Raw genomic sequence first — 13,525 nt, 5'->3', positions numbered from 1 at the left:
GAGCCAGTGGAGGTAAAAATAGATGCAGAACCACGGTAGATGGCTGATGTGTGGAGTATGGGTGGAGCGGTGGCTGCAGGCCTGGGTGGGGAGTGGAGCTGTAGGGAGGCTGGCAGTGGCTGGCACCCCACCCCGTGTTCTCTGATCTGGTGCTGGCGTAGGGCCGTGGGGGTAAGTCACGTCTCCCGGTGGGCTCAGGGAGGCCTCTGCACTTAGGATCTGACCAGCCTCCCCACTAGGAACAGGGTGGGAAAGTCTGCTCGTGAGCCAGGAGTCAGGCTGGGAGTAGCAATGCTGGGATGGGAGGTGTGTGGCCCTCATGGGCCTCCTCTGGGAAGCCCCCAGCACAGATGTGGGCCCACTCAGAGGCCGCCTCCTGGACCTCCCCTTCTGCTGGACCCTGGCATATGCCTCAACTAAGCCCGTATTTCATTCTGCTCAGATGCTCAGAACTCTAGACATTTGCCTCCGCAATTATATCCCATTCTCTTTGAGGACGAGGACCATGTCATATTCATTGCTGAACACTGCACAGTGCTTGGTATGGGGCTGGTGCCGGTGAGAATCTGCACAATGTGTGAGGCCTGCTGGGGACCACGAAGGGTGCACCAGGTTCCCAGCCTCGCTCCATCTCAGAGGTGTCCTACTGCATACGGCGGTGGCCCACGGATGCCGAGAGAGCCTGAGCACGTGTCACACCTAAAAACGGCTGCTCCTCCTGGGTCCCCATGAGCACCTGGATGGGGTCTTCCCCTCTACGTTGCTGCCAGCATGGGGGAAGGGGACCTTTCTTGAATGCTGGGGAGTTCCAGGCTCCCTGCCTCATCCTGAACACCTCTAGAATTCCTCCCTCCTCTACCGGCATTGGCCTCAGAGGGAGAAGACAAGCAGGTGGCTGCAGAGCTGTGGGAAGAAGGCACATGGATTCATTCAACAAACACTCTCAGGTTGGGTGCTCTTCAGAGCGCCCTGCCTGGCACCGTAGAGGCGACGAGAGGAACAAGGCGTGATTTTCCCTCACAAGGCGTTCAGAGCAAGGGGCGGGTACAGGGAGTAGGAATAGAGTACGGAAGTAGTCAGGGTTGGCCGGGTGCGGTGGCTCACGCCTGTAATCCTAGCACTTTGGGAGGCTGAGGTGGGCGGATCACCTGAGGTCAGGAGTTCGAGACCAGCGTGACCAACAGAGTGAAACCACATCTCTACTAAAAATACAAAAATTAGCTGGGCGTGGTGGCAGGCGTCTGTAATCCCAGCTACTTAGGAGGCTGAGGAAGGAGAATCGCTTGAACCCAGGAGGCAGAGGTTGCAGTGAGCCAAGATCGCGCCACTGCATTCCAGCCTGGGCGACAGAGTGAGACTCAGTCTCAAAAAAAAAAAAAAAAAAAAAAAAAGCTGTGAGAAGAGTACTGATAAAAGGGCACCAAATTCAGGGGAGAAGGGACCACTTCTCATGGAGTTGGGGATGGCCTGGATGCGTCCACGTGTGTGTGCGCGCATGTGTGTGCGTGCAGGCCAAGGGTCATTTCTGGATGATACACTCCTGTCCTGGGCTGCAGACGTTCTTGGCACACCCCTCCCTGGCAGCTGGTAGGAATCCAAGGCAATTCTCTTTGCTATGACTTTACTTTAGGGTTACTTACCTTAAGCAGCAGTTGTGTCCTGAGCATGTGCCCAAGTGCCAGGCCCATAAATCAATCCTGTTTCCAGTGTAATTTCCAAGACGCTTCATCTTCCTGGGGGGCAGAGGTAAAGTTGGCCGCAGTTTTCTCCAAAGCTATAGCTGGAGTTTGCTGCATATCTCAGCCCAGACTTACCTTTGAAGAGTTATTGATCTGTGAAACTGGTAATGCAAATACTGATAGCAGCGTCATGTTGCATCTGTAAAATGGCGTATACTTGCCAAAAGTGTTTCATGCCATTCTATTTAAAGATAGGTAGGGTTTAGACGGGGGCGTTGTAGAAGGTGCTATTTTAAGGAACTTATTTGTCAGGAATAAAAACCCTTTTGTCATGCAGATTAGCCCTTTAGGTATCATTCTGTGCCATTTTTTTTTTCTTTTGAGACAGAGTCTCACTCTGTCACCCAGGCTGGAGTGCAGTGGCACCATCATGGCTCTCTGTGGCCTCCACCTCCCAGACTCAATCAGTCCTCCCACCTCAGCCTCCCCCTCACTACAGGCACATGCCACCACGTTGGGCTAATTTTTATATTTTTGTAGAGACAGGGTTTCACCATGTTGCCCACGCTAGTCTGTAACTCCTGGGCTCAAGTGATCTGCCCATCTTGGCCTCCCAAAGTGCTGGGATTACAGGCGTGAGCCACTGAGCCCGGCCCAATTCTGTGTCAGTTTTTAATGGATCGTCTGAAACATCTATTTCTGTTTCACCTGCCCAGGTCTCTTGTGCCTGCACATCATGCCTGTATCCCCCATTTGGATGTTTTTCTAAGTGCCGGCCCCACATGTGGTGATTTGAGAAATGATCGGTGGCACCTCGATCTATATTTTGCATTTTAATGGTTAAGTATATATTTTAATATATATTAGAAAAAATATGACCTGTACATTTTTCTTATGATTTCAAATATGTGTAGGATAAGACTGCTTTTTACAAGTCAGTTCTTGGGCGCAGTGGCTCATGCCTGTAATCCCGGCACTTTGGGAGACTGGGCGCGGTGGCTCACGAAGTCAGGAGTTCAAGACCAGCCTGGCCAACATGGTGAAACCCTGTCTCTTCTAAAAACACAAAAATTATCTGGGCATGGTGGCGTGCACCTGTAATCCAAACTACTCAGGAGGCTGAAGCAGGAGAATGGCTTGAACTCGGGAGATGGAGGTTGCAGTGAGCCGAGATCCCGCCACTACATTCCAGCCTGGGTGACACAGTGAGACTCTGTCTCAAAAAAAAAAAAGTTATTGTAAAGAACAATATTGAGTAAACAATAGTGTAGGTGGTGGTATGTGAGTATGGCAAAATTTTAAGGGTGGGATATGAACAACTGAAGTTTCAAAACATTGCCTGTGCCCCACGGTGCCTGCCTAAGACTTTAGACAGCAACAGGGAGCCCAGAATACGAGGATCCACCCTTCAGGAGAGAGAGGCCGCTGGAATTTGGTCTTTGTCCCCCAGCAGTTGACCCTGTCTTCTCTGTTCTAAATTCTGCCAAGGAAGCAGCTGAAAGAGACTTCCTCAGTGCCTAGCCCTGGGAGAGAAGAGGGTCTCTCGATGTCTCCACACTGCCTCAGCTGTCCTGAGACTGAGATGGGCCAGTTGTCCTGAGGTTGATGCTTGGTGTGGGTATAAGCCCCAGGCACGGCCACCCCCCACCCCCAGGCCCGGTGGCATCTACTCTGAGCAGATCCTGCTGGGTACTCCTGGCAGCCAGCTGTGGCCCGTGAACTGACTTCTACCGTCTGTGAAGCCTCAGACCCTCGCTGCATGCCCTATAGCCTTGAGTCGCAGCCAGGGAGCCAACCCTGCTTGTTGTCTTGGAGGCCAGTGCTCCTGGAGAGACTGTGTCTTTGCTTGGCCTGGAACCAGATGTTTGGAGGCTTTATTTAGCCTCTCAACTCTGTGGAGGACCAGGCCTGAGCTGGCCACGCCTTATCTCTGGACACTGCCCCTACCAGAGTGACCTGACGTCTTTGGTTTGGCGGCTTCAAGCTGCCACATCGTCAGCCTAGCAGATTGTGCAGGATGCTGAGGATGAATGAACCCACCAGGACTGCATTTCATAAGTTCTGGCTGGGAGGAAGTGAGGACAGGCAGCTTCCCAGTGCTGGAGACGGGTAGGCAGCATGGCAGAGGCTGTGGGACCTGGAACTCTTTAGAGAACTCACTCCGGAGCATTCTGGGCACATGGGCACCTCTGAAGTGCTCCCTGGGGGAGAGACTACGTCCTTCACCTTCGTATTCCTGGTGCCTGGCTCCTGGTGGGAATGGGTGAGTGAGTGGTGAGCCTGGTGTTTGATGAGACAAGAGACGCCCCGCAAAGACTGAAGAAATAATGTGAATTTCCTCATGGCTCTAAACTGGGAATTGTGGAGTCTGAGGAAAGCTGGAAAAGATGAGAGATGGAACAGGCCTTCCCTTGGTGGTGACTGAGCAACAGGTCTCCTGTTAGCCAACTGCACCGAGGCTAATTTCCCACCTGTACGCTCTCCAACGCCTTTGCTCCCATCCCAGCCAAAATTGCAGTGTGAATGGAGCCCAGAGCGGGACTCTTGGGGCTGACTGTTGCCTCTTGAGGGAGGGTCTTCCTGAGTTGTCTTCCCATCAGAACCAGCCTTTTAAGACTGGATTGTGAATGGAAGTCTTGAGGGGAGGATCTTGCAGAAATGGGCGATTACAGGGCTTCAGGGTCTATGCTCGTGCCGGGGGGATGAAGCTTGTTTGTGGCTGGGGCTGCAAATCCCGTTCTTCCCCCCATCCTAGTCCAACCAGCTCTACAGTTAAAGCTCACGGTGTGGCATTTGCTAAACCCTCAGGCAAATCCTTGGTTGGCAGGGAACAGGAGGGGGTGCTAGCCCCCAGCACAGGGGATGAGTCCCCATTTGTCAAGGCTGGGAAGCAGCAGGAAGACCCCCGAGGGTCTGACCTGAAGGGGCTGGAGCTGGGGGGCTGTTCCAGGCTCTGATCTTGTCCCCCAGGGGTATGTGTGCTGGAGGCTGTGCAGGCCTCTGGCAGTCCCGACTCTCGGTGCCTCAGGAAGATGATAACACCTGCCAGGTTTTGAGACTCCGGTGAGTTGAACCACGAAGAGAGCTAAGCTCAGTTCCTGGAATTTGTGAAGCCGCCAATAAGTAACTATTGCCCTTGCCTAAAGCGTGGGGTCTGTATTGCTTTTCTAATGCTGCTAAAACAAATTGCCACAAACTTAAGGGCTTAAAACCACACAAATTTATTCTCTTATACAGAAATCTAAAAAGGATCTCGGCCCGGCTCTGTGGCTCACACCTGTAATCCCAGCACTTTGAGAGGCCGAGGTGGGCGGATCACCTGAGGTCAAGAGTTTGAGACTAGCCTGGCCAACATGGTGAAACCCCATCTCTACTAAAAATACAAAAATTAGTGGGTGTGATGGTGGATACCTGTAATCCCAGGTACTCGGGAGGCTGAGGCAGGAGAATCGCTTGAACCTGGGAGGCAGAGGTTGCAGTGAGCTGAGATCATGCCATTGCACTCCAGCCCTGGGCGACAGAGCGAGACTTTGTCTCAATAAATAAATATATAAATAAATAGATTAATTAAAATAAAAAGGATCTCCAGGGCTGCATTGGTTCTGGAAGCTCTAGGGCAAGCTTGTCCAGCCTGTGGCCATACGGCCCAGGACTGCTTTGAATATGGCCCGACACAAATTTGTAAACTCTTAAAACATTATATATTTTTCTTTTAGTTCATCAGCTGTCGTTAGTGTTGTTGTATTTTATGTGTGGCCCAAGACAGTCGTCGTCTTCCACTGTGGTCCAGGGGAGCCAAAAGATCGGACGCCCCTGCTCTAGGGGAGTGAATTCATTTTGTTGCCATTTCCAGCTTCCAGAGGCTCCCTGCATTCCCTAGCTCGTGGCCCCATCCTCTGTCTTCAAACCTACCAGTGTAGTGTCTTCTAAGCAGTCCCTCGCCACCACCCTGTCTCCCCGGCCCTCTCATTCCCCTCCTGTACCACGATGCCTCGGGGAAAGATGGCATTTTAGGCAGCAGGTAAAGAACCGAAAGCTAGAGACCTTTGAAGATGAGGAAGCTGGTTCTCCTGCATGTGGGGGAGACCGAGCGATGTCCTGGCTGCGGGAGAGACTGGAAGGGTAGGGACGGGCATCTGGGGCACTGCAGGTGGCTCATAAAGGATATGGTGGGCCCCACGTCCCAGTCTAGGGCCGAATCTTTACTTGTTTGTTTTTTAAATGTCTTTCTGGCCAGGCGCGGTGGCTCACACCTGTAATCCCAGCACTTTGGGAGGCCGAGGTGGGAGGATCATGAGGTCAGGAGATCGAGACCATCCTGGCTAACACGGTGAAATCCCGGCTCTACTAAAAATACAAAACATTAGCGGGGCATGGTGGCGGGCACCTGTAGTCCCGGCTACTTGGGAGGCTGAGGCAGGAGAGTGGGGTGAACCCGGGAGGCGGAGCTTGCAGTGAGCCGAGATCGCGCCACTGTACTCCAGCCTGGGCGACAAAGCGAGACTCTGTCTCTTAAAAAAAAATGAAAAAAATAAATGTCTTTCTCACTAGCTTCTAAGCCACTTGAGAACAGGGGCCACTGTCTGTTTCCCATGGTATCTATAGGGCCTGGTGGACATTCAGTCAATATTTATGAATGAATAAATAAATGGACACATAGCCCAGTGGAATCCCCAAGTACTCACATTTTGCAGTATTCATACTCGGTCCTTGGCAAGCATTGGGCAAGGTGGCACTCTTAGAAGTTGAATCCAGCTCTGGTATGTGGGACAGGCAGGAGGAGAGAGGAAGAGAGGGAGGAAAAGTCGGTTTGAGAACCCAGGCGACAGGGTGAGATGCCGGGGGCCTCAGCCACAGGAGAGGGGAGGGGTGGGACAGAGGGAACAGGAGGCGACAGATGAGCAGGGAAACATGGAAGGGCTTGAGGGAGATGGACAGCAAGTATGGAAGGGCTTGGGGGCTCAGTGTGGCAGAGGGAAAGGAGACAGAAGGAAGAGGGGCCCAGGGATGACTCTTGGGGGTCCTGGCTGAGAAGAATTACTATGTATGTTTTTTCACTGAGGAAAACTTTGGGGGTACTTCCTCTGCTCCAGGCACTAGTTGGTGGACATCCAGTGCCCAATAGCGTGTGACCTGCACGCTAAGGAGCTGCAGTTCCGGAGGGAGGAGAAGGCCACTTTGGGTCTGTTCCCGGCACGGTGAGGTGATCAGGAAGTGCTGGGGCAAGTGTGCGGGGCGGGGGTGGGGTAAGGCTGAGGGGCTCACAGCCGGCCTTCTGTTGTGGGATTGAGCCCCTGGGGACAAGAGGATAAGGACAGAAGTGTGGCTAGGAGGCCTCAAGGCTGGGGCCCTTCCATTCCGTTCTCTGTACCCGCACTTCTCTCGGTTTATCTGTCACTTCCTCTGGGACCCGTCTCTGCCCCCCAGACTTAGATGCTGGCCCCTGCTGTACCCTCCCTTGTGACTGTGCCCTGCCTCGGTCATGACTCTGATTTTCCCTCCTGAACCTCCTTATCCCCACACAGCCCGTTAAACTGCCCAGCAGACCTGGGGCAGGTCCTTGTGTCTTGCTCACCATGAGCAGGTTGGCTTGGTTGACAGGTGGATGAATCCATGGATGATTATCAGATGGGGAAATGTGGAAAATAGATTGAGGGAAGCAAAACAAGATGTTACAGGAGGAATATGGGTGATTGTTTTTTCCTTTTATATTTCTGCATGTTTTATATATTTTTTTATCATAGTATCTGACTTTTATCCCCTATGAAAGTGTCACTTAAAATAAGGGGAAAGGGGCAAGGGGGGCTGGGCGCGGTGGCTCACGCCTGTAATCCCAGCACTTTGGGAGGCTGAGATGGACGGATCAGCTGAGGTCAGGAGTTCTATACCAGCCTGGCCAACATGGTGAAACCCCATCTCTGCTAAAAATACAAAAAAATTAGTCTGGCGTAATGGCCAGGCGCGGTGGCTCACACCTGTAATCCCAGCACTTTGGGAAGCTGAGTTGGGCGGATCACCTGATGTCAGGAGTTCTATACCAGCCTGGCCAACATGGCGAAACCCCATCTCTACTAAAAATACAAAAATTATCTGAGCATGGTGGCGGGTGCCTGTAATCCCAACTACTCGGGAGGCTGAGGCAGGAGAATCGCTTGAACCCGGGAGGCGGAGGTTGCAGTGAGCCGAGATTGTACCTCTGCACTCCGGCCTAGGTGACAGAGCGAGACTCCATCTCAAAAAAAAAAAAAAAGAAAAAAGAAAGGTAGGGGGGAAGGGCAGGGAAACAGACCGTCCACGCAGGGTTGTGGCCTCCTTGCTCATGAGCTGTTGGCTGTGCTTTGCGTTTGTGCAGGTGGAAGCAGGGAAAGGCCTGGAGATGAGGAAGCTGGTTCTCTCGGGGTTCTTGGCCAGTGAAGAGATCTACATTAATCAGCTGGAAGCCCTGTTGCTGGTGAGTACAGTCCCTGCTCTGGGGCCTTCCGGTCCCCCCACTCGTGGGGGATGATGTCATGCTCTGAAGCTGCTTTTGGAGTTGGAGAGGAAAGGGGACCTGTACCCGTCCCTCCCTGTGGACAGAATCTGCAGCTGGTCTGCTTCTGGCTGGGCATCAGGCAGCCCAGGTCATTGCCAGAAAGGGCCTGTGCCTCTCAGCTCCAGCTCTCAAAAGGCAGGAGAAGAAGCACACCTGGCTTAGGGATGGCAAACACACCTGTCATCCACGACCCTGGCATAGGGCATCGCTAACCCATCACGGTGCTCTGCCTGCCCGGGTGGGGGCCAAGCGCCTCCTCCATGCTGTGCTCTGGGCAGTCACTCCCAATCAATCCAGTTAGGAAGTCTCTGCCATCTTGGGTCCAAGTCCTTCTACCTCCGTGGGTGAGGGAGCCGTTAGTGCCATCCTGAGGCCCCGTGTCAGGAAATATGAGGTGGGAGGCTGTGTTCTTTTTTTTTTTTTAAGACGGAGTTTTGCTCCTGTCACCCAGGCTGGAGTGTGGTGGCGCGATCTTGGCTCACTGCAACCTCTGCCTCCTGGGTTCAAGTGATTCTCCTGCCTCAGCCTCCTGAGTGGCTGGAATTGCAGATGCGTGCCACCACGCTTGGCTAATTTTTGTATTTCATAGAGACGGGATTTTATCATGTTGGCCAGGCTGGTCTCCAACTCCTGACCTCAGGTGATCTGCCTGCCTCGGCCTCCCAAAGTGCTGGGATTACAGGTGTGAGCCACTGCGCCCGGCCTGTCTTTGTTCTTTTGAGAAGCAGCACAGCTCTGAGGCATCAGGCCAAGCTCAGCCCTCGGTAACATGCCTCAGTTCCCCTCCCAGATGGAGGCATCGTTGGGAGAGTCCGATTGGGAGGGGAATATGAAAATGTTTTCGGAAGATAAAACTACTACACAGATGTGAGGTGGTTTTGCCTTGGAAGAAAGTGCTCCTTAGATACGTCTGGATGCTATGCAGAGTGATCGTGGCGTGTCAAGTTCTTTCCTCTGGGTGTTTTGCAGCCTGAGACATAAGGTAATTGTCAGAAAAGGGAGACTCAGAAGTGTGGATCTGTGGAAGCTCATTCTTAACAAGAATTCTAAGATACACATTTAAGTACTTGCCATGACGTGAAGTGTTGTCACACGTCAACCCTGAGATGCTGTCAGTGTTCCAGGGGAGTTGACATTTATATTACCCAGGAATGACTGTGTAAATGTGCAGATGTAGGCCGGGCGCCGTGGCTCAATGCCTGTGATCCCGGCACTTTGGGAGCCCCAGGTGGGCAGATCGCTTGAGGACAGGAGTTCGAGACCAGCCTGGCCAATGTGGTGAAACCTTGTCTCTACTAGAAATACAAAAAAAAGCCAGGCGTGGTAGTGCATACCTGTAATCCCAGTTACTCAGGAGGCTGAGGCATGAGAATCGCTTGAACCTGAGGGTGAAGGTTGTAGTGAGCTGAGAGTGCGCCACTGTACTCCAGACTGGACAACGGGAGTGAAATTCTGTCTCAAAAAAAAAGGCCGGGTGCAGTGGCTGACGCCTGTAATCCCAGCACTTTGGGAGGCCGAGGTGGGTGGATCACCTGAGGTCAGGAGTTCGAGATCAGCCTGGCCAATATGGTGAAGTCCCATCTCTACTAAAAATACAAAAAATTAGCCGGGCATGGTGGCGGGCCCCTGTAATCCCAGCTACTCAGGAGGCTGAGGCAGGAGAATCGCTTGAACCCGGGAGGTGGAGGTTGCAGTGAGCCGAGTTCGCACCATTGTACTCCAGCCTGGGCAACAAGAGTGAAACTCTGAATGTGCAGCTGTTTTGCCACACGCCAGGCTGAGTGTGTCCCATCTCTCCAGGAGTTTATCTGTGTGTACGGAGCTGTTTTCCAAATGAGGGGCAGTGTGGCAGGTAGCTGAGGGTCCTGGTCTGGGGCCAGAGCTAGGGCAAGACCTGGCCCTGCCATTAATAGCAGGCGTATTGCACTGTTTCTCAAACTGTGCCTCTCAGCCCATCAGTGCATTGGGTTGTGAAATCGGTACAGTGGGTTGTGAAACCAGTACAGTGGGTTGAACCAGCATTTTTAAACCAATGAAAAAATATCAGCGTGCATCATACACAGGAAAGATAAGTGAGGGAACTTTCGGTTTGTTGTCTGTCTGTGTGCCTGTATATATATGTAATTGCCGGACCCATGGTGTCTTACACCTGTTGTGAGTTTGAAAACTGCTGGCTTTGGCCGGGCGCGGTGGCTCATGCCTGTAATCCCAGCACTTTGGGAGGCCGAGGTGGGCGGATCACGAGGTCAGGAGATCGAGACCATCCTGGCTAACACAGTGAAACCCCGTCTCTACTAAAAAAGTACAAAAAAAATTAGCCGGGCGTGGTGGCGAGCACCTGTAGTCCCAGCTACTCGGGAGGCTGAGGCAGGAGAATGGCGTGAACCCGGGAGGCGGAGCTTGCAGTGAGCTGAGATTGTGCCACTGCACTCCAGCCTGGGCGACACAGTGAGACTCCATCACAAAAAAAAGAAAAGAAAAGAAAAGAAAACTGCTGGCTTTGGGCGAGCTCTACATAAATTCCTTGAGCCTCCGTTTCTGGATCTGAAAATGAGAGGGATGCCATTCTTTCTATGTCTTTCCATGGGGTTGAGAAGATCGGTTGAGTTACTTAAGACACTCAACCGTTAGTGGAAGAAAGGAGGACAGGCAGAGAGACAACCCGTCAGACATTCGTGAAACACATCTTCCAAACCGTGAATTGCTGTCCAAAAAGGAACATAGTTGTCATTACTAACAGGATGTGTATTTGAAAGGAGTTCAGGCAAAGGATCCAGACTGTCTGGCCGTACTGGCTCCAGGCTTTCAGCAGGTGAATGAGCTATCATGCCTCAGTTTTTCCATCTGCAAACTGGGTATACAAATAGTATGCTTTTCATGGGGTCGTTGTGAGGATTAAAGGAATTTATACAAAAATTTCTTTTTTTTTTTTTTTTTTTGAGACGGAGTCTTGCTCTGTTGCCCAGGCTGGAGTGCAGTGGCACAATCTTGGCTCACTATAACCCCTCTGCCTCCTGGGTTCAAGCCATTCTCCTGTCTCAGCTTCCCAAGTAGCTGAGATTACAGGCACCCACCACCACGCCCAGCTAATTTTTGTATTTTTAGTAGAGATGGGATTTCACCATGTTGGCCAGGCTGGTCTCCAACTCCTGACCTCAAGTGATCCGCCCGCCTCGGCCTCCCAAAGTGCTGGGATTACAGGCGTGAGCCACCATGTCTGGCACGTAAAGCTTTTAGAACACAGCCTAAGTGTTTGTTGACGCTGTTAATTTCTCCAGTGCCAGGAGAGGAGACAGGTTAGGGCTTCTTGGTTTCTGCCACAACATACCTGTTCCCTGAAGGAGGGAGTGGCGCCTGTCCCCATCAGACACGGAGCCCTTAAATGCCACCTGCCACCCACAAGCCTCTTCCTCTGGGCCAAGACCAAGAGCCCCTCCCTGCTCTGCCCTTCTAACAGCTCATACCCCAAAGGCAGAATCTGCGGGGTAGGGGCCCCCTTCCTGATGTGCCCTGGGCAGGTTCCCGCCTTCCCCAGCTCTCTCCTCCGGGGGCAGGTTCCCGCCTTCCCCAGCTCTCTCCTCCGGGGGCAGGTTCCCCCCCTTCCCCAGCTCTCTCCTCCGGGGGCAGGTTCCCGCCTTCCCCAGCTCTCTCCTCCGGGGGCAGGTTCCCCCCCTTCCCCAGCTCTCTCCTCCGGGGGCAGGTTCCCCCCCTTCCCCAGCTCTCTCCTCCCGGGGCAGGTTCCCCCCCTTCCCCCAGCTCTCTCCTCCCGGGGCAGGTTCCCCCCCTTCCCCAGCTCTCTCCTCCCGGGGCAGGTTCCCCCGCTTCCCCAGCTCTCTCCTCCCGGGGCAGGTTCCCCCGCTTCCCCAGCTCTCTCCTCCCGGGGCAGGTTCCCCCACTTCCCCCAGCTGTCTCCTCCCGGGGCAGGTTCCCCCCCTTCCCCCAGCTGTCTCCTCCCAGGGCAGGTTCCCCCCCTTCCCCCAGCTCTCTCCTCCCGGGGCAGGTTCCCCCACTTCCCCAGCTCTCTCCTCCCGGGGCAGGTTCCCCCCCTTCCCCAGCTCTCTCCTCCTGGGCTCTTTCTTGAGCAGAGACCAGAGGGAGCAAAGGAAGAACTCGCTGGGAGGCCAGGTCTGTGGCAGGAGGGCTCAGGAAGAGGAATAGGACCTTCCACGGCCACAACCTCAGAAGAAAACCTCAGAGCGAAAGAATCATGCCCTTCCTCCTCTCCTCCCTGAGCTGGGAACCCCTGCACCCTCCCCACCCCTCAGCTAGGAGGAAGCTAAACCTTCTGCTCTTCGGGGTGGCCTCACAAAGGTGCCAGCTTGAAGGAGAAGAAATTCGTTCCCTCCATGCTCGCTTTCCCACTCCCGACCCCATTTCCACCGCTCTGCCCCAGCCTGTTTGCTTTCAGCTGAACACTTCCTGATATGCAAAGGGCTGGGTGTGTGTGCCTAAAACCGTGTGCACACACGGGGCAGACAAGCCTCTGCACAGAAGCCTCCGTCCTGGCCTCTGGGGTGCTGGTAGGGGTCATCTTCTGGGGTCCTCCTGCTTCCTGGTGGGCTCTGATTATAGCAAAAGCCTGGGAGCCTGGGCCGAGGTAGGGGGTAAAGGAAAAAAGATGAAGCCAAATGCATTGAAATTCTGGATCTCCTTGACGCTGGGAACTGAGCTTGGGAACTGTGTCTTGCTACGCTGGGGCCACAGGGTGAGGCCACTCCCCACAGCCCCTCCCACTGCTGGCCACGACTGGCCCTCCTGGGGTGGACTCCTGGCCACGCGTTGGGGTTCACAGCTGCACTGCATCGCAGGCTCTTTATCTATAAAACAGGTGAATGAGGCCTTCCTCCCTGGGCTCCAGTGACAAGTGACTCGGGTGGCATGGCAGCAAGCGTGCCAGGCCTTCTGGGGCAGGAGGTGGAGGAAGTGGGTACATTTCTTTCCCTTATTTCGAAAGGCCGGTCGCTGGGGGACAGAGCGGACAAATGGCTGTGTGAAGTCCCACTGGCAAGTGAGAACCAGCCCAGGCCCGTCTTCCTGAGAGGCCACTGGGCTAGGAACCAGGGTCGAGGTCGCTCAGGGGTCCTCTCCGAGAACTGGAATGGTGAAATGGAGAGCCCGGGCCCGCCCTTGCCCCTGTGGCAGGACTGGGGAGGAGGGGGTACCTGAGTGGTGTGCTAGCACTTTGGCAGAACGGCTGTGCCGTGCCAAAGCTCAGTGTGGGTCACCTTGCCTTTCGGTCCACCCCCCTGCCCCTAAGCCCATACACAGGACTTCACCAGAGACAAATAACGGTCTCAAGCATCCTGGCCAGCCA

At 53.8% G+C, this 13,525-nt stretch overlaps 1 protein-coding gene across 8 annotated transcripts in view; it reads left to right on the top strand.

Moving 5' to 3' along the window:
- Nucleotides 1–13,525, top strand: part of ABR (ABR activator of RhoGEF and GTPase) — a 228,738-nt gene that overhangs the window by 123,476 nt on the left and 91,737 nt on the right. For all 8 annotated transcript variants that reach the window (XM_054535343.2, XM_024235376.3, XM_063718371.1 and 5 more), the window contains one exon: nt 8,032–8,130. In XM_054535343.2, the coding sequence (XP_054391318.2) occupies nt 8,032–8,130 (99 nt within the window). The remainder of the gene's footprint in view (nt 1–8,031; nt 8,131–13,525) is intronic.

The sequence above is a fragment of the Pongo abelii genome, chromosome 19 (assembly GCF_028885655.2).
Source record: "Pongo abelii isolate AG06213 chromosome 19, NHGRI_mPonAbe1-v2.0_pri, whole genome shotgun sequence".
NCBI lineage: Eukaryota > Metazoa > Chordata > Mammalia > Primates > Hominidae > Pongo > Pongo abelii.
This window is presented reverse-complemented; position numbering and strand designations above follow the sequence as displayed.